Below are 21,421 nucleotides of genomic sequence, written 5' to 3'. Positions count from 1 at the left end.
AAATAATATGTTAATGAACTTAATTGCACTTTTAAAAATTTAAGGATCTAATTGACACTTTTGAATCACTAACTATGAGCAAATTATTGTATGGATTGTGGTCCACACAGTTGTATGGACTACAGTCTAAAACGACGTTATTGAATTTTATGAGTTAGAATAATGTACATTATGAGTTAGAATAATGTACTTTATGTCTTAGAATAGTGTACTTTATGTGTTAAAATAATGTATATTATGTGTTTGAATAATGAAATTTTTAGGGTAAGATAATGTACTTTATGAGTTAGAATAATGTACATTATGCTTTAGAATAATATATATTATGAATTATAATAAAGATATATGTTGCAATAGGTCGCGTGAAAAATAAAAATAAAAAAATACACAAAACGACGTCGTTGTGTGGTCCACGGTCCACGCAATAACTATTGCTAACCGTGTATGGTATATATACAAATGGCAACTTTTTTGAATACATACAAATGATAACTTAAATTATCTTTTTTTGGAAACAACAACTTAAATTATCTTATAAATTATTGTTGCACATAAACCAAATTTCCTTTAAATAGAATACTAATATAGACTACATGAGAAGAAAGGGACAGAAACGTAAAGCCACAAATTTTTCTGTTTCATTTCATTTTCAGATGGATTGATCTCAGATTCTCAGGTTCCCAACATACTCAAGAAAAAAGTATATATTTAAAAAAAAAAAAAAAAAAAAAAAAAAAAAAAAAAACACAAAATCTTCTCACTAAACAATAGAATATTATTGTGTCAATTCTCAAGATAAATCAGCTAACTAGAAGTATTATTTTTGAAATATGAGTTTCTAAGTTCTTTCAGAAATTTTAAGGGTAGAGATAGGGAGAAGATCTATTTCTTCTCATAGGTGTTTAAAAAAATTGAGAGGGACTAAAGGCATAATGTCTTGAGAAAGTTTGTTACGGAGAGAATTTTGTCGTTTCTTCATCGTTTTATCTTGCTTATAGGTTTTCAAACGCTTATTGACAAAATATTCCAAATAATACGATTGATGATTATCTCAGCTCTAACAATAATTCATAAAATTTGCAATTTTATCAATTTTGTTATAGTTTGAAGAAGGCAATTTGTCATCCATTCACAAGTAATCAATACAAATATAACCCTGCCAGCTCACCCCTCACAAACATTCATCTTTGCTATCTTTATCAATTTTGTTAAAGTTTGAAAAAGGCAATGTGTCTTCCATTCACAAGTAATCAATAAAAACAAATTTAATGAATCTCAACTAACGTTGCCCTATGCTTACTTCCTAGTAGGTTTCATATTGTAAGTCAAAGCACGATTAACCACAGAATTCTTTGGTTATTTGATGGATGATAACAAAATTTTAAAACTTGAAAAATTTAAGAAATAAAAAATCAAGAAATTTTCTGAAGCTAAAAATTTGAGCCGGTAAGAAATAAGGATGTCTTTATATTTTAACGCTCATTGGTGTCTACAATTACACTGGAAATCAGACCCTATGGTACAAAATTCTGCCTAGTGCTAGGAAAATAATATAAAACATAATTATTTTTTAATAAAAAAGAATGAAATTAAAAAAGGAAGATAGAAAACAAGATAATTTTCTTCTATAAGAGGGAAAAATGATTGAGTTGAAGTTGCATCCTACGCAACTTCTGCTAGTTCTCTCAGCTAAATGCATTTGATAATAATATTACACGCTTCTCTTGCATGTTATAGAGGGAAATATAGATATGTATGTATAGATCGAAGAGAGGAACCTTTGCAAACGCGCATCCTTTCAGCACGCTTTGTCTATCCCAAAATGGTTAATTAATTCCGGTTGTTTTTGCTTCAAAAACCGAATGGGGACTTTCTCCGGCTCCCACCTTCACCGTACTGTTCGTTCCATTTTCTTAACTCATTCATGCTGGCTGCATCATATGCAACCGATGGTCCCACCTGAACACCATGAGCGTAAAGAAAGTTAGAAGTGCGAGGGGAATAGATAATCAACTTCTCGTATTTGAATCAAGGCTCGGCTTAGGTTACTTGCCTTTGCTTTTGATTGAAGAAAGTCGTCCAAGTTGAGTGACCGTAAAGTAGGATGCCCATCGGGTTTCTCTCCCTGTAGCAACAAGCATTCTCATTATATATCAGATAACCAGCAAGTATTTCAGCCAAAAATTTCTCGGATAGGATTTGTTTATCGCAGATTGGAGGAAAACCCATCTGACCCTTTATTGATTAATCAAGAATTTGCATTATTATGGAGTTAATTCAAGTCATATTGTGTTATTTTCCTCCACCCATTCTATATACTCTTTCATCACTGTTAGGGATGGCAATTTGTCCCGTCCCTGATGGGGATAGGCCTAGACGGGGCTACCCTACCCGCCCCGTCCCCGAATAATTATTACTCCGTATATATATAGACTTGAGTATTTTCATTTTTGAAATCAGGACTTAGGCTTTTTTTTTATTATTATTATTAAAAATTGCACTAATTTAACACTTTGACTAGGAATTGAATGGGGACGGGGACCTAATTCCCCGCGGGGATGGGGAATATTTCCAATTCCCCGCCGGGGTCGGGGCCGCAGAGTATACTCTCTGCCCCCGTCCCCGCCCCGTTGACATCCCTGACACTCCAAGGGGCTTTGCTTTGATTTACACCGCTATTAAGAGGAGCTATCAGAAGAGCAGTCAGGGATACAATAGAAAAAATGACATTTACCTTCATTTCCACCTCCAGTAGTTCCTGAACAGGCCGATATGCTGCTGCAATACAAAGGTTCTACAGAAGACAACAGCATAAGAACCTAATTCCTTACCAAATAATAACATAAATCAGCACAGATTACTCATCAAATTACCTTCAAATCACTTCCTGAATAACCTTCAGTTGCATTTGCCAGTTGCTCAAACGGAAAGTTTGTCTCTAAATTTTCTTGTGCAAGAATTATGTTAAGTATTTTGTGTCGATTTTCAGCATCTGGAAGGTCCACATAAATCCTAAACAGTAACAATCATCTTGTTAACTACTTGGGTTCAAGAGCCAGATAACAAAAGATGTGAAATTCCACAAAGCTGGGCCCATATATATATATATATATATATATATATAGAGATAGAGAGAGAGAGAGAGAGAGAGTAATAATCAAATGAGACCACCTCTTCCCGTAAGTCCCGTGAGACCCTTTATAAATGCACACAAGCTACTACACGAATGCACACAGACTAGATTGTGTGCACTTCGCCCAGCATGAATGCACATAATTTACCCTGTGTGCATTCGTGTAGTAGTCTGTGCATTTACGAAGGGTCTCACGGGACTCATAGGAATGGGTGAATGCACATACAATTTACCATGTGTGCATTCATGCAATAGTTTGCAGGTTTTCACATCAGGGGTGGTTCTCATTTGAACACAAGCCTATATATATATATATATATATATATATATATATATATATATATATATACTTTTAATAGAACCTACCTTCTCGGTAAACGTCGAATAACAGCATCGTCAAGATCAAATGGACGGTTTGTTGCACCAAGAATTAGGATTCGTTGGCTATCTTTTGACCTCAAGCCATCCCACGCAGCCATAAATTCATTACGCATTCTTCTAGTGGCCTCATGTTCAAAGGCACCACCACGAGCACCTAGCAAGCTATCAACCTATATGTGCATGCAACAAAATTAATAGCAAACAACAGAATAGCAGTGCAATAACATACAGACAAGATTTGTTTAGCAAATGACCAATCAGTTTGGCATTCGTAACACCGAGGGCTGACCTCATCAACAAAGATGATTACGGGTGCTAGTTTGCTTGCAAAAGAGAACAGTGCCTTTGTGAGCTTTTCGGCATCTCCAAACCACTGTACATGACAAAACGGAAATAAATGCTACCTTCAAAATAGATAGAAAGCTAATAACAAAACCATCAAGAACATTATTGGAAAGAACAAACATTCAAAACAGGATATTCACTAAATATCTTGCCCTGGAGAAGTTTCACACGCTTCGACCTCGCTACTTAACCTTCCAGTCAACTTTACCTTTTGGAGTTTACTTATAAAGGAAAGTAAAGAGATAATTTCAATATGCAGCATCGCTAAAATTACCTTTGAAGTAAGGGATGACCCAGTAATACTCATAAAATTTGCCCCAGCTTCTGTTGCAAGTGCTTTAGCAATAAGGGTTTTTCCTGTGCCGGGTGGCCCAAAAAGCAATATTCCTTTGCAAGGCTGAAATAAATCAGGTATTATTCACTAAAATATTGTAACATTGTTGTTTTCAGTGTTCTGCTTTCTTTCCTTAATTCTTTTTTTTTTTTTTGGTCAGACCACGAGGTGTCCTGAGCAGGCCCTAACTGTAGGAGGCACATTTAAACCCGTACCATACTCAGACTAATCCCCGTTCGCACCGGGCAGTCCAATTAAGGAGCAAATTGCTGGCCAGATTGATTTATCCATACGAGAGGGGGTTCAAACTCCCGACCTCTCTTAAGGAACGAGAGTGCCCGGCCACTCACACCAACCAAGCTGGTTCTTTCCTTAATTCTTTTAGTTTATCAGGAGGTGGTTATTCAAACATGACATACCCGCAACAAATTTCCATGTGAGAAAAGCTCTGGTCTCCGCATAGGGAGAATCACAAGTTCATTGAGTGCCTTTTTCACATCTTCAAGGGCACCAACATCATCGAACCTAACTCCTATTTCACCGGGAGGAACAACTGCTGATAGAAAGTTACTCTCGTACTCGTTTTTGGCAAGACTCTGCAAAATGTAAATGTGTTACAATAAATCAACTACCAAATACGGTTTCTAACTTCAAACATGAAAAATCATACCTTCAGACCATGTGAAGGCTTTTTTGTCATGGCCTCCTGTTCTTTTAATCTCGAAATTGCAATGTCAAGGCTTAAATAACAAAGAGAAGCAATTAACTTGAAAGTCAGTGGTGGAAGGAAAATACAGAGATTCAAACATACACAAATTTACCTTTCGCGAGGCAAATACAATCTGTCTCCTTTAATAGATGGTTCAACACATGACGATAAATAATGATTTTTTGCCCAACCAACAACCTTCTCTGCCTCTGTAAGGGATGCAGTGGGAAGAAAGAAATTAGATGGCTAGGGGGGGAATTTTGTTGAACCAGACAGCAATACATATAAACAAGTAGTTTTTTTTTTTGGTCAGATCACGAGGTGTACTGAACAGGCGAGGCACCTTTAAGCCCGTACCATAATCAGACTAATCCCTATTCGCACCGGCCCGGCCCAATTAAGGGGCAAAGTGCTGGCCAGATTGGTTTTTCCATTTTCCGAAAGGGGGTTCGAACTCCCGACCTCTCTTAAGGGACAAGAGTGCACGGCCACTCACGCCAACCAAGCTGGTAGATCAGACTCAAGAAAGAAGCAAGAGCAAAATTTTCCTACCATCCAGCTTTAGTAAACAATACATGCATGAATATGTTGAATCATTTAAAGGAGCAGACAATTACAGCCAGTATTTCCATTCAAGCCATCCCTTGTGGCATTCTCACGCAGTTCCCTAAATTTCTTTCCTACTCTTACTAGTTATCCAAGTCTCATATGCATACAAACACATTGAGCAAAATAAAATATACACCAAACTACTTCTCATGAATACTTGAAATAAAACAAAAACAAGGAGACTCACAGCTAGCGTACAACTGCTCAATTTTAAATAATGCTAAAAGTATTCAGCAAAATAAAAATAATCTCTTACTCTGTTTTGTCAGTATGACACCATCAGAATTGACATGCAACAAGTCCAAGCAATATAGACCATGCTCCTCGAGAACCTGAAAAACAGCATGTTTAAAACCACTGCCATCAACCAATGCATCTATACTTGTCATTTGTAAGAACGGTAGATTAAACAAACAAAAAAAAATCTTCTGCCCACCTTGTGTAATTCAGTTAAATTGCTTCGAGATATCACAATTCTCCTGTCTTCTTCAATCTGCTTATTGAATGTTCCAAGGGTATCCTCATCCTGTATATAGTAAAAGGACAGATTGTTTAGAATTTTTTAAATCTAAATAAAGAAACTATAAAGACAAACAAAAAAAAAAAGGCGAAAAAAAAAACAAAACAAAACACACACACACACACAAACTGGGGAAGAATTTTCAACAAATATGGATGATTACAATATAAACTCATGATTCAGCTCAGTGATTATCAGAAAGCAATCAAAATATCTCTTCATAATTTCCTTTTAGAGGGGTTAAGCAATTTTAAACTTTAATTAAAGGGGTTGCTTTCATAAAAACAGATATTAGATTTTGTACATAGAAATAGGGAAACCATAGAAATCCAGGTGTCAATTCAAATCAAGGGCTGCTGATTTCTGTGTTGAAAGAGAAGGCGAAGGGTAGCATTTCAGTTGGATGCTATTGAGATGGCAAATGAGGTTCAAGCAAGGGGCTAGAATGTGGGGATTAAAGAAAGACAAGTTGGCATATGAGTCATCAATCAAGTGTGGGTTTCAATTCAATTTCAAACTTAAATGAAGCTAAGGAGGTGTACAAAAAAAGTAAAAGATGGATCACGAGGTTCATGAAATAGTAATGTACTGGGTGAAATAAATGGAACAATGTGGTTACAGGCGTAAGGAATATGAAGATGGGGCATTCTATTAGGTCTTGGATTGCAGCTGACAGAACCAAGAAGAACCCAAATATCTAGACCTATGCAAGCTCAAAAAATTTTGAAGCCTACTTTGGCACTTGGAATCCAAATGGTTTTTCATCATAGCTTAAGGCAACCCTCATTAATTGGACCTGACATAAAATGAGATGGGGAGTGTGTGTGTTATGGGATTTAGATCATCACTAATTCACCATCTATTCCTTTTTCCATTTCTTAAGCCAACTATGAATCTATGATATTGTTATTCCTTATGCATTCTTGTTTTAACCAAACAATGGAATGACATTTGTAGCACGAGGCAGTCTCAAGGTCATCACATTCCTTTGTTCTCTTAATTTTAAACACGCATTTAGTTGTAAATATATACTACATAAATCTTGCAGAGAGAAATTTTGATATACTAACCTTAGGGGGAGGAATATACATAATGTTAGTGAAGAGTTTATGTATTTCATCATCTTCAGACCGTTTTGAGGCACTTAATTCCTCTGTAAGCTGCTTTAAAGGAAGAGGCTGTAAAATTAAACAAACACTTAGTAAGATTGATTGTTAAAAAGAACTATTTTGGCACTAGAGGTATGAAATTGTGGAGTGAAAAGTAGCAGCACCAGCTGCACGATGAAACAACACTGAGGAAAAACAGTAAAGAAATAGACAATCAATCTGCACCTAAAACATGTCAATATTTTCACTTTTTTATGACAGGTAGCACATGAGATTTGAACCCAAGACCTTAAGCTTGGAATGATACCATATTGATAGATGTGTGCTACCTCAACCAATAGTTTAAGCTATTAATGATGAGGAATGAGGATACACATTTGTTATTTAACATTTCTCCTCAACAATTGCAATCATTAGATACAGCATTAAATCAAAGTACGCCTCATTCATTCCAGTAAGATATATTTGCCTGACACAGAATACAGATAATGATTTATTAATTACAACCATTAGCAACATCATTAAATCTTTGAGCAACAGAATGAAGAACCTCTGGTTCAGAATGCTCATTCTCAACAGTTTTCATGCATCAACAACTACAACCAGTTCACTTATCCTGTATGGTTTATGATGCATTTTAAAATTGGAATAATAAGAGATTTATAATAAAAAAAAAATTAAAAAAAGAGTGAATAAAGTAAATAATATACAAGTTGTGGTAAACATCATTGAAGAAAGATCATGATCATTACCAGCTTAGCAAGACGGCCCAAATTTGGAAGTATCATTGTCTGTTGATACAAGGGTAAATGAAATTACAAACAGATGAAACACCATAATTCCAGGGAAAGAGTACAGAGGTCAATTTACTTACAAATTTTTCTTTTTCTTTTGTTCCAGTCTCAATCTTGTTTTTCCCACAAATCAAAACAACTGGTCCAGATAATTGATCAAACATTTCTTGAACCTTTTGGAGAAACTCTTTTCGATTTGGTTTGGATACAGTTCTAGACAACCACAGGGAAGAATCTGGGAAGTAGACAATAAGGGGCTGCACAGACTTTAGGACCTGCAATCAATAAAAAAGGCTTGGATAATAAGATTGCTAAGATCTGCAATAAAATGCAAAAGAAACTAAATTCTATTGTCAATCCAACTTTCCACCTCACAAAGTGCCTCCATAGCAATGTATGTCTCTTCAGCCTGAACATCATTGTCATGTTCCATGTGCTTGACTAAAAGAAAAAAAAAAAAAAAAAAGAATTAAGGTGACATTAGAGTTTATATACATTTAGCATACTTTGAAGAACAATATCCTGCATCACAAAAGCTGACAGCTAAGAGCATGATTGTCTTGGGCAGTTGGGCTAGCCAACACCTCCTTTGAAGACTGAAAGCGCAGTGTAAGCTTATGCATTCCAATATTTTAGACATGGTCTAGAACACTCAGAATGATTTTTTTTTTTTTTTGAAGGTCAACCAATGCGGTTGTATTTATAGATAGACTGAAATAGAGTCAGATGGGACACCGTCCCAGCCTGAACACTCAGGATGAATATGATTGAATGAATAAAGGCAACAATAAATGAACTGCAGTACACAGCTTGTCAAAACATCCATCAAAAAAATGTGGATATGTCAAGACCCCAAAGGACAGAATCAATAACTTAAAAATAAGCAGAGTGGTTGTATTCATTAAATTCTGTTCTCCATCTTTTCAGAAAACTAGAGAACTCTGTAGTTAATAAACAGAGCTGCATTTACTTCAATTTTCCATTTTCCATTCTCCATTCTCCTCTGTTTTCTATTTTTTCAAATGTACAAGTAAACATATTTTCCGTTTTCCTTTCTCCATGAAAGTGGAGAATTTCTCTGATTAGTAAACACAAAATATACAACATTCTGTAATGCATAAAACACATCCTGGAGACAAACAGAAAAGCAGATTAAAAGAAATAAGAATGCTGTTCTGAGTGAACAAAGAATACCAGGAATCCAATATATTGATGGCTTAGCATCTTCTGCCATGGGTTTCTCATCCTTCTGTCCATCCATTTTTGTTTCACTAATATCCAGAATAACTGCAACTTGATCTGCACCCAACTCATAGACCTCCCCTCGTTGACCACTCGACAATGTTCTGCAGATGTTGTAAAAGTCAAAAGAATAGCAAATGAAATTCTCTTGTTATGTAAAAGCACTTATATAAAGAAATAAAGAGGAAATTGGGGGGGGAGGCACATAAGAGAAAAGTGGGGAAAAAGAAAAAACCTTAATAGCAGAAAATTATCATTCAGATAACAGTTTATAAATATTTATGCTATCAGTAATGAAAAGCATCCAAGTGGGAAAAAATAACTAATATACATAATACATAGTAGTATAGTGTACTATGATCAATAAGTCGTACTTGGAAGAAACCATCAAAGTATAACTATTACTTTCAAGCTCAAAGATGGCTACAATGAGTAGGTAAGATCTACATTCTACATTTATTCCCAGCAGCAAGTATATGCATCATACTTTAAATGGTCAGTCAAACTATCGAAAAACAATTTCAAGCCTTGCTTTGGTGGGAGAAAGAGATAACTGACGTCTAAACTATTGACTTTTAAAATCTTTTCAAACTGAATGATGTAATGAGTAGAGCTTCCAATGAATGGAAGTTGCAGCCAAGTTGAGTAGTTTCTCAGTCTGTTAGTTATGGACTTAAAATTACAGCCTAGCTAACTTATTTTGAGTCTAGCTGCAGCAAATTATAGCTCTGGACTATTAATCTATTATTAAAGTTGCAAAGTCACTTCTGGCTTCAGAATAAAGCATACTCTGATAAGAGCCATTCATCTATATCTTCTTTACTGACCCACTAATTTCTAGCTCAGATCACTACTGGAACTTGTAAATTTGGTAGAAGGCTGAGCAAGTATAAAATATCCAATTCTCAGTAACTTGGACTATAAATCTTAGCCGCGTCAGTTACCAGACAAATATATATTTCAATTACCACAACTAGAACATTCTTATATATTACCAATAAAAATTCTCTCAATAAAGATTTTTTATAGCAAACACAACCTCAATATGAATTTACTATCATGAATAAGCACTCTCTTACATAAATATCTAACCCCAGTAGGCTATCATGAGATAGTTGGGGTAGATATTGAGTTCAAAGAGGATGATGATGATGTAAGATATATGTCCAAGAACTCTCTAGAAATCTAATGTCTGATATGACACAAGAAGACCACTGTAGTTCTGGGCACCCAAAAGGAGACATAGTTTCTCCACAATATTTGGCATGATTTACCAACAAACCTGCCACGAATTACAGTGTAAGCATTTGTTGGACCGTCAGAAGTAGCTATCTTCCCCAATACAATCCTGTGATGAATTAGATATTATGTTAATTCTTATTAAGTGTTAATGTTGGAAGACCTTTCATAGATGCATAACTGAATTTGATAACCTTATATAAATGAAAAATGGGAAAAAGGCCTGCACTAGTGCACTACCGCACAGTATTCAGGAATGACAAAGGCTAAAGTATACTCTAAATCCTGAGCAGACATAATAAGAACCACAGCATTAAAGCATGAACTTCCCACTTAGTTCTGTTTCTTATGCTGTTAAGGCGTTAAGCATGAACATCCAAAGCCAATCTCAAACCTAAAATAGTAAGATAAAAAAAAGAGAGCATGTCTGAATTCATGACTTCTGATTGCTCGAGTGACTTCCCAAGAAGACTTCAGTAAACTGGCTTATTTTCATTACAAACCTAGAGTTTTGGTACTATCAACTTCTCTTACTTCTAAGCTACACAATTTACTTAAAAGATTGAGGGGAGCCATATGTAGAAACTAGAAACTTTGATTTTAACTTTACAAAACAAAAAATATGGAATACAGTACACTACATTTGGAAAATCCAGGTCCAAATGAAGTTATCACTGCAGAAAATATTTGACCTAGCAGTTATATTAACTTTACCAGTATACTAAGAGTCTAAGATTCTATCAGAAGGTATTAGGCCAAGCACTTACATGTCAACTGATTAGCAGATAACTATCAGAAAAGAATTACGACTTACAATGGTACACAAGTGGCATGACAAGTCATGGTACAGATATTGCAGCATATTAAACATCTTTTTCTGTTGATTTACATCAACAAAAGGAAACATCCTTAACTAAACTAGCCAATAGCTAGCTAGGATCTTAACTAAATGTATTCTATTCCCAATTTAATTACAATAAGCACTAACTATTAGCCCTTCAGATTGTATATATTTCTCTAAAACATCAATCCAAGTATCATATCCATCTACCTATTTCTCTCTCAACTTCTCCTATAATTTCCATGCTATAGCTCTCTCTATCATGTGCATCTGTAGATCTAAGCTAAACATGTTTAAAGCATCTTTAATTAATTGTCTCACCATTTACCCCTAAAATAGGCATCATTTCAAGCAAACAGATTAAATGAAAAAGATAGGAGAAAAGTTCGCTAGCACTAAACAAGCAACACTGTTATATTGCTGTTAACTATTAATCCATTGAAAAAGATAACCACAAAATGATAAAAGAATGAACACATTTTAAATACTTCGACTTTAGTTTGATACAACTGCTTGTATTATGTGCAAAGTGAAAGTAGTAACCTGTTATCAGCTTCAACAATAACAGAAGGTCCAACGTATTTTACTCGATCACCTGCCAATAGATCAATAATGTAAAAACCCAAGCAAGGGAATGCTCATAATGAAATTTGCAAATAAATAAATTAAAAACAAATTTTTAAAAAGAAAAAAAAATGAGCTGAACAGATGGGGAAGTTGGCATTTTATGTGCTCAGCAGATATTTTGTTTTTTAATTTTGTTTGTTTAGTTTGTATGGATTATGGTTGGGGTATTATGTGTTTTTAGAATATTATGTGCTATTGAACATTTATATTTTATGGGAGCAATACTTGCTAGAAGTCACCAACATGCCATATGCAAATAAAACTAAGCTTTCTTTTAGTTGGGTGCCAAGGCACCCATCAAACGCCTGATGGGCATCTAGCAATTTTTACAACATTGTCTCTAAATCCATTTAGATGGAGCAGCTGAAAAATATTATACAGCTATAGTAAATATAGTAATAATATGAGCAAGCTTTTGAATATTAGAACAGAACTAAAAAAACTAAAAAAACAAAAAAAAAAAAACAAAAAAACAAAAAACAAAAAACAAAAAACAAAAAACAAAACAAAAAAAAAACAAAAAAAAAGAACAAAAAAAGTGAGTAGTACATATGAAATCAGAGAAGAACTTAACATGAAAGTGAGAAAATCTGGCTACATCTCCAATATCCTTTATATTTTAGTATATACTATTGGGCATGCTTTTCTCAATTTTTACATTAAATTTTACAACACCCCTTATCACACTTCCTAATAACATAACAATTTCCTCCTTAAAACATCAAAATTGTTCAGTAAAATAATGCCTAGTTGTGTCAAATCTTGAAATTCTGAGTAGAAATTAAATTGGAACTTGAAGTGGTCATACACAACCACTTAAAATTTAAAATCATGGTTGCAGTCAAAACAGTCCAGTTAGTGGTTGCAGGTGGCAGTGTGGCACAGCTGGATACCTGCAAACATGGCCCTTATGCATACGAACTCAACCAATAAACTTCACCTACATGCTAAAGAACTTGTTTGAGACACAATTTGGTACTTGGGAAAGGTGGCCTTGAGGCCCCAAGACATGCACAAGAGTGCCAAACTGGAATTCAGAAGAAGTAGGCTGGACACTGTGTAAGGCACATACTGCTTTACTGCTAATTGGACTTCTTGCTGGACATGTTGAGTCTGTTGAGAAGGTCTGGGGGGAAAGACATGGTCAAGCAGAGCTGTGAGCTGTCCAAGTGTAGTTAGTGGTTTTGGCCAGTAAGGCCATGATCATTACAGTTTGGTGTAGTCAACAACTAGATCCACCAAAGTGGAGCCACTTCTATTGTCGTATATACAGGTTCAGGTCTTGGGCATATCAGAGGGGATTCCTTCTATGGTATTTGGCATATTTTGTAATATAAGGATGGGAAATATTTCCAGACCAAAATGGTAACAAATTTCAAAACACGACAGACAAAACTTGGCTGATATCAAATAAAAACCAGAGACAGGCATCACAGTTTGTGGATTGTATTAACTTAAGCGCATGGTTCGGTTGCCTGGTTTGGGTCAAATCAAGCCATCATATACCATTGTATCTGCAAAGGCAATCACCCCATTACACTCATATCAGAAACACAAGCACTCAAAGTAACTTTCATGAGCATTTGAGCAAGCCTTTGAAGATATGCTATGATGTGAAAACATCTGCACTGTTAAAACTGAACATCGAGAAACCATAGCTATGTAGTTCTGACAGACATTCATAAAGGTTCTTGAGATTCTTAATCGCTCTTTTTAGTGGGGAGTAATAGTGAAGAAAGGGAGTGAGACCAAGCCTAGTGCCAGGGCCACTAGGAGAGTAAGCATTTTCCATGTGTCAAGTTTAATATGAATAAATGAATGTAACCTCAACCAGAGAGAGCAACCTAAGCCTTTGAATTGAGGCCGCTGGCAGCGCGGAAAAAAGTCAAACTACCATAAAGTTTTCCAAAAGAGCAAGAAAACCCTTGCTTGTTTGAACAAGAGAATGGATGTGCATTAGCACAATGGCTTCTATTTATTTCACCCAGGGAATCCACAGTTCAATGGAAGAGCAGTGCACATAAAAAAAAAAACAAAAACAAAAACAAAAACAAAACAAACAAACAAACAAACAAAAACATAAAAACAATAAAAAAATACGTAATACCTTTTCTAAATGGCCGTTTGGTATTTTCTGAACTATCAACAGCTTCTGATGATGGGGGTTCAGAAGAATCTTCACTTTCTCCTGATACTCTCTGAAATAACCAGTAAACATAAGTTAAATATTGATCTGATCTGATAGCATATAATCTATAAATTTGCAGAGATGCATAGTTTTGTACACCCATTGACATATGAAACTGTTAATCTCAGACTTCTAAAGAGTAAAACACGATACATGTGGAGAGGAACGTACATAAACAAAGCAAATTAGTTTCTAGGGCATATGTTAAATGCACTATATTCTTGTATAAAATGTAGACAAAGTGCTAAAAAGAAATAAGAACATTTATAATACCGAACAGTTAGTACCATGATTTTAAATGACCTTCATAAGATCAATAACTTTCATTAGAATTTAGAAAAAAAGCACTCTAGAAGACTAACTTCAACAATCCTGGATGGCTGGATGTCAATGGGTGATCAAAACTGCAAATTTGTCCCAGTAGCAGATACCATGACATTTAGTACTCTTCACAAAGATTAATAACTTTCATTAGAAGCAGAGAACAAGCGCTTTAGAAGGCTGACTTCAACAGTTTTGGATGACAATGGGTGAACAAAACCACAAAATGTATGTCCCAGCAGTAGATATAAGTCATTTAGTACTCATCATAAGTCATTAGAACTAGAGCAAAAGCACTCCTACTCTCCTAGGTACATATAAAACTCAGGAAGAATTTCCTTTAGCCCAATAAACCAATGAAGTAGGGTCTTTTGTGCATACTAAGAGTCAGAATGACAAGGAGGAAACAGCCAAGATGTGAATGTGTAGGCAACAGAATGCATAAGACATACAATACTCTGTATTATCAAACTATGCATCCTATGTAGAACACTTCACTACTGAAGATCTAGATTGGTGCACTAAACATTCTTTTAGAGTTCTTGGCCAAATAGAAGAACATCTTTGTGATAGAAACCATAGAATGCAAAAGAATATATGACAGATATGAATTAATTTAATTCCTAGACCCTAGTTAATCTTCTAAATCCAATTTGAGAACTAATTCCACTTTTCTCCCAAAAGTATAGTGGCACTTCCACATTATACCCTTGACTTCTAGCTTGGACAGGTGTGATCTGTTGGTCCTACCTTGAAGACTTCAGTCAAAAGGCAGTAGAAAACATGCATGCCAGTATGCCACTCATGTAACAAGATCTGAGGGAATATCACTCCATTGTTCTCAAATTTCCCTTGAATTCAAGCCTCAAACCCCAACTTTAAAATCTCTTGAAGCATCATGACCTAATTTTAATATTTTAAAAACACAAACGAAGCTATGCATAGCCAGACGACTAGTCTCTCAAAATCCTTATTTAACTAGGAACAGAAGGAATGAGGACAGAGACACTGAGGAGAATGAAAACTGGAGAACACGCAAACCTTGCCTACCAAGAGGATTTCCATTCCAAAAACTCAAACCTGGTTGTTGCAGAAAATTTTCTGGATATATTAAAGGCTTGCTTTTGAGGCTTGACAGAAAAAAAAAATATCACAATCAGACCAAGTCAAATCATTATTTTGGCATTTGGCAACCACATTTCTTTGAGTTTTAGAATGTTTACTGAATAACTCAATAATGACAGTTTTGTCCCGAATTTAATCCTAAGAACTGCTTCCTCTTCTTGACTAAAATGCACTTTCCATCCTTTTAAGAGACCAGAATGATCAAAGTTTTTAAAGTTATTTAATAAAATGACCTTCTCAAACTCTTCAAGATTGTAAGGAACAAGTTTCTTTAGGGCTTCAGCAGATGCCTGAACATCTCTTTCGTCATCACTAGCTTCAGACCTTGCCTCTCCACTGCTTGCCCATTCCTCCTCATTAGTTGCATCAGTCGCATCATCCACTTCAGAATCTGAAGCATACTCTTCACCTGATTCTGCATCCTCATCTGATTCACTTTCAGATGAGCAATCTTCACCAAAATCCTGCACCAGTACAGGTTTCAGATTATGAAGAAAGAAATAAACATTCGCTGCAAGTACTTTAGCAGCAATGAATAAGCCAAACTGCAGGAGGGGGAGAGGTGGGATCAACACATACATAGGAAGCTAGAATGCTGTTATCAAGAACTAACAGTGGGACTTTCAAATCTTTAGCAACTGCTCGGACAAATCTTTCTCGATAAAGTTCAGTGCCTGTCATTATCATTAATAGTTGAGTTTTTGCTCATAACCAAGAATATTAGCAAAGACTTACCAAAATGAAACAAAAATAAGAAATATGAACACAAGTACTATTTCAGAAACCAAAAAATGAGATAGTATTGCATGATATAGGTCTAACAAGAGAGTAAGAAAAACTCAACCCGGAATACTCTGAAGCATAATTCTCCCACTTGACGAATTTAAGTGACCACCATAATCCATAGTAAGCTTTCTATGCTTTAGATGTGAGGCGGCACATTCCACCAGGAGGCTCTTAGTGTGTTCACTAGTATAGCAGATTATTCACTTGGATTAGTAATATTGAAGAATGGTAAGAAAAAGAATACAAAAAATAAAATAAATAATTAACATGGGGAAGTGCTTACTGGACATAATAAGGAAAGGTGTCCCATGATACAGCTATCTTCTCCCACGGGACAATCCGCCTTAAAAACTCATTTTTAAATCTTTCTCTTCTAGGCAGAAAGGGTGACTCCTTCTTCTTACTATCAATTGATAGCTTTTCATTGCAAAGCCACTCCTTCTGTTCTAGCTCACCAAGTTCAGCATGTCCATCACAATGTCTCACCTGTTCACCAACTTTTTGTTTCCAAGTCTTTGCCTTGTCAGAGCTAGGTTGTTCTATTGTGCGTGCATGTTTATCCTCACTTGCATTTCTTCCATCACCTTCAGAGCTATAAAACCTCAACTGGCTACAACTTAAACAGACATCTGACCTTCTAAGCAACCTTATATGTGTTCTCCCATAACCAATACTTGTTGACTTGAAAGTATCTAGCAGATGTCTTCTATTCAAGGTACCTTGAAACGTGCAGCTCTCAAGAATTGGTGCAGAGCTTGAAGTTTGAGTAGGAGCACAGTTGCGGTAGTAAGAACTAATCAAATGTTTGCCACGTTGAGATACAAGACTCCATGTTTTACCATCAGTCTTTATTCTCCTCACATACATCGCAACTTATAAGAAAAGCAATACCTAGTTCATGGCAGAGTTTACCAAATTAGTTGATATCTAATTTCAAAAAGTTAACTGTAAACTTTTACTCCCTAGCTTCTAACAAAATTTGAATCTTACCCAGTTTGCACAATTAAAATTTGAATCTTGCTTATAGTGATTAATTCCATAGCTTATGGTATAGTATTTCACTTTTGATCAGAATTTGGCAAACTTATTCATAAAAATATAATCCATAGCGACCAATTGATATTATTCAAAGTTATCCTTAATAACGAAGTATCTACCATAGTGCCACTAAATGAAAAAAAAGGTAATTAAAAACATTCCCACCTAAAAACTAACAAGGATTAGTCATGAATTATTGATGGCACTTAAGTTACTCCTTAAATGCAGAAAGAACCAATAATTACACTGTACACAAGAGCAATGTTCTATCATAAACTGGTTGGAGAAAAATAAAATACTAGGCATCAAACCGTGACAAACAGCTAATAAAAGTTCGCCCAAAATAATGTATTTTCAACGAAGTTCTAAAAAATTACACAAAAAAAAAAAAAAAAAAAAAAAAAAAAAAAAAAACAATCAATCAAAAACAAAACAAAAAAAAGACTAAAAATTTACAGTCTACAACTTATCTAAGCAGAAGGGAGAAACTACAGCATCAGGAAAGCTAATGATTTAAACAACAAAATGACTAAATGTAATTTTTTTTTTAAAAAAAAATGTTATACACCACATAACTGCAGTGTTGTTGCCAATGTATCAAAGCCATTAAAAAAAAAAAAAAAAAAAAAAAAAAAAAAAAAAAAAAAAAAAACAGTTTTTGCACACCTGATAGGAATAATAGGATATAAGATATCCACAAAGCAATAGCAACATCCACTATGTGCTCAGAAAAATTACTGGTTTGATTAAAGTAGTTGCAAAAGATAGGTCCACATTTGTCATTAGTTATTGCTAGACTAGAATGTATACTGCAATTCACAATAGTTCTTAAGAATTTGTTTTATCAAAAGCTTCTAAAAGTTTGAACTTTTTCAGCAAAATTAACATGCACCCAGATAACCCATGACTTATGGACATCCAAAAAGATGTATACGACTAGGAACTCCAAAATGCATTGTTAAAATTCAAGGGCCATTCAGGCTTGGTTTTACCCAACCCAACCCAAAGATTGTATTTGAGCCAGTAATGTGCATAGGGATTTTGTGTAAGAGCTTCAACCATTCACAGGAAGCTACAGAATTTAAAGTTCAGCAAACCCGGAAAAAAAAATCAAAGAAACTGAAGCAACAAACGGTAAAACATTCATTATCCAAACAATAGACGAGAGATGCGCTACCTGTCAAGGGAATCAAGGAAGCGGCTCGTTTTGGAGAAGTTTGTAATAGTCAAATTGTCCCAGGGCTCTTCCTTAAAACTTCTTTCAATGGCCTCGGCAGGAGTACATCAGAATATTTCACTGGAAGCTTGAAAAAAATAGGGATTAGCTTAAAGCTGGGCTCTCTGTGAAAGGGAAAACGTAAAAGGCGGAGAGAGAAGAAGGGTTTTCCGCCAAATAAATCTATTTTTACATTACCACAACCTAAACGGCGCCGTTCCATGTAAAACTATCTTCTTTTCGGGAAAAAGACAAAAATATGCGGTCAACAAGGAAAAATTCCCAAAATGTGTGGTATTTTTTTTTTGGACAAAAATATGCAAAACTCCATTCGTAGTTGCGTTTTTGATGTATTTCGTATTTTTCTTGTATTCGTGGAAAACGCAAGAGGCAGTTGCGTTTACGTATTTGTATACGTAAAACGCAATAGGCTCTTGCGTTTTTGCGGCAATACCGTATCCCACAATACGCAACTATGTTTTGCGTTTTACGTATTATACGTAAAACGCAAAACCAAGTTGCGTTTTTGTGAAGTATTTGTACTCCTCGTTGCCGGCGAAGTCGAAGACCGGCGAGACATACAAAACGCAATTCGCAAGTGAGTTTTTGCTGAATCGGTTAAACGCAAGTTGTAAATGCGTTTTTGAAACGTTAAATTTTTCGGCCGCTCGCCGGCGAAGCAACCTAAAACGCAATTAAGAGTTGCGTTTTGTATTGTTCATTTAATTGAATTTTCAAGAGTTGATTATTAGTATAAGCATTTGATAACAATCGGTGGGTTAGCGTAGTTGGTAGAACCTTAGTTGAACTAGTGATGGTTATCAGGGTTCAAATCGTATTAATTGTATGTACATATGTTATTTAATGTTTTTCGAGTTATAGTATTAGTATTAATAAATGCGGGAATATAAATGAAAGATTTGTAGCTGAGTTGGGTTAGCATGCGGTCGAATATGTGGTTTTCTAGGGTTCAAATCCCATTTATATCTTGGTGTGTTTTTTTTTGGAATTACGCAGGTGTTGTGTAAGTATAAAAAATTGGGCAAATGGTAATAAAAGATGTCTTAGGTGAGTTGGCTTAGGATGTGTTTGAATATGTGGTTGGCCAGGGTTTGAATCCCATTTATATCCTGGCGTTTGTTTCTTGGAACTATGAACCGTCGATTTTGGCAAATGGTAATAAATGATGTGTTTGCTGAAATTTATTATTTTTGATGTTGACCAAAGTTAATCGATAAAGACGGCTAGTTGTGTATTATAAAATATAATTTACATAAATTTGAAGGATGAGTTAGTTGAAATGTAACAGGAAACTAATATAAATGTTATTCATCGTAAATTCATACAGTTATAGGTACATGAAATGAAATATAATTTCTGTACTCGAAAACAAATTTTTGCGTAAAAACGGTTGTTGCGGGCTGCCTCTGTGGAGTTTTGGTGCAAGAGGTCCCCAATTGGTCCAATTGGGGACCTCTTGCACCAAAACTCCACATTTTTGCCCAGTTGCAAGCCTAAGTTGCTCTGGTGTGTTTCCCCCCTTTAGGTCGTACATGATCAACTTTACTTGCTGACTGGACAACCCGGTGTGTAGATGGCTCTTCAAGGAAATACGTCTTTCGTAATAGAAGACATTAATCTTCCTTTGAGTAGAGCTCTACGGGGGCAAAACTGGGCAAGCCCCTTAAACCGAAACCCGAAGCGCGAAATTTAGTTGAAATTCTTTTGACAATGAAGAAACACAGAGAAAAAATCTTGGTATGTAGTATTGGGCATGAGATAGTTGAGATGAAGAAAACAAACTTCCCATATCGTATTGATTAGATAAAGGAAGTAAAATTTAATAAGAATAAATTTGGGGTTTCATTGTAAATCCGCGAAATGTATCATGTCGATATTTATAGGGAAGTGATGTGGGAATAATATCATTGAAAACGCAAGTGTGTGATGCGTTTTGATGTTAAACGCATGACCTTGTTGCGTTTTGGGTACCAGTTTGGACTGTGTTGCAGGTGTGTGATGTGTGATGTGCATGAGGCCGTATGGCAGAGATGTGCAGTCACCTCAGCCCAGAGGAAACGCTACCCGTAGTTGTGTTTTCGTATGTGATTTGTACATACCGATGCATGCTTTGATTTGATAGTCCAAGGGCCATGTGATGATTTGATAGGCCAAGCCCAATCTGCCAGTCTAGAAAATGCAATTTGCAGTTGCGTTTTACCCATTTACTGGGCAGGAGCAGATGGACCATACACTGGGCTGGCGGATAGTACATCTAAAACGCAAGGCCCAATTGCGTTTTAGAAACTTGTATTGATAGAAATAATATGTGTATAATTATTGATTAATGTTCGATTAAGTAATGAAGATTCAAGTTAAGAATAATGTATATTGAATTAAAAAATGATTATAATTCCGTAAAGTCAAATTGTACATTTTTTTTGCGGATGATGTATATTTTTTTTTTATTCTGAGTGTATATTGTGTTTTATAATTTGCATTCATTATAAAAATGTACCTATGGTGACCATGGTCCACACAGTAATTTGTCGTAATATCGTGGCTTAATGTTGGATTATTGAACATACTGTGAATTAAAGTACTACAGAATCGGTATCAAAATGTTGTTGATTTAACCGCAAAGTTTTATTACTAAAGATCATTACATTGACGTGGATAACTGGTGAATTTCTCCAAATTCATTATCCGTAATATTGTAGTTGATTGACCATGGATAAATCTTCTCTATGTTACAGGCGATAGCAATTGGTAGCATTAGTATGACATGTTGGTCGACATTGAAGAACACAACTCGGTCACAGCCATCTAACTGAAAATGATCATATATTTGCTCCCATTGTTCG

At 35.3% G+C, this 21,421-nt stretch overlaps 1 protein-coding gene across 2 annotated transcripts; it reads right to left on the bottom strand.

Moving 5' to 3' along the window:
* Positions 1-1,447: 1,447 nt before the first annotated feature.
* Positions 1,448-18,712, bottom strand: LOC109155101. Of its 2 annotated transcripts, XM_019302834.1 has the most exons (25): positions 18,519-18,712; positions 16,587-17,194; positions 16,362-16,486; positions 16,097-16,191; positions 15,751-15,981; positions 13,991-14,081; positions 11,800-11,851; positions 10,459-10,524; positions 9,129-9,280; positions 8,305-8,375; positions 8,015-8,209; positions 7,893-7,931; positions 7,102-7,209; positions 5,948-6,037; positions 5,768-5,843; positions 5,015-5,111; positions 4,864-4,933; positions 4,613-4,789; positions 4,134-4,256; positions 3,804-3,887; positions 3,500-3,684; positions 2,874-3,012; positions 2,735-2,794; positions 2,054-2,125; positions 1,448-1,959 (listed from the first exon to the last, which is right to left on the bottom strand). In XM_019302834.1, exons 2-25 carry the CDS (start codon positions 17,168-17,170, stop codon positions 1,852-1,854), a joined length of 3,090 nt encoding a protein of 1,029 aa, XP_019158379.1. In that variant the 5' UTR covers positions 17,171-17,194; positions 18,519-18,712; the 3' UTR covers positions 1,448-1,851. The 2 variants fall into 2 exon arrangements, with proteins under 2 accessions (XP_019158379.1, XP_019158380.1); XM_019302835.1 differs by lacking the exon at positions 10,459-10,524.
* Between the last annotated feature and the right edge of the window lie 2,709 nt (positions 18,713-21,421).

The sequence above is a fragment of the Ipomoea nil genome, unplaced genomic scaffold (assembly GCF_001879475.1).
Source record: "Ipomoea nil cultivar Tokyo-kokei standard unplaced genomic scaffold, Asagao_1.1 scaffold2690, whole genome shotgun sequence".
NCBI lineage: Eukaryota > Viridiplantae > Streptophyta > Magnoliopsida > Solanales > Convolvulaceae > Ipomoea > Ipomoea nil.
Note: the sequence above shows the minus strand (reverse complement) of the source record. Positions and strands in the feature narration are given on the sequence as shown.

Coding starts and splice junctions, on each gene's coding strand:
- LOC109155101 (XM_019302834.1), bottom strand. CDS start 17,170: ATGTATGTGAGGAGAATAAAGACTGATGGTAAAACATGGAGTCTTGTA. Junction 14,082..15,750: donor ATCTTGAAGAGTTTGAGAAG/GTCATTTTATTA, acceptor TGGTTATTTCAG/AGAGTATCAGGAGAAAGTGA. Junction 2,795..2,873: donor ATTCAGGAAGTGATTTGAAG/GTAATTTGATGA, acceptor TGTCTTCTGTAG/AACCTTTGTATTGCAGCAGC.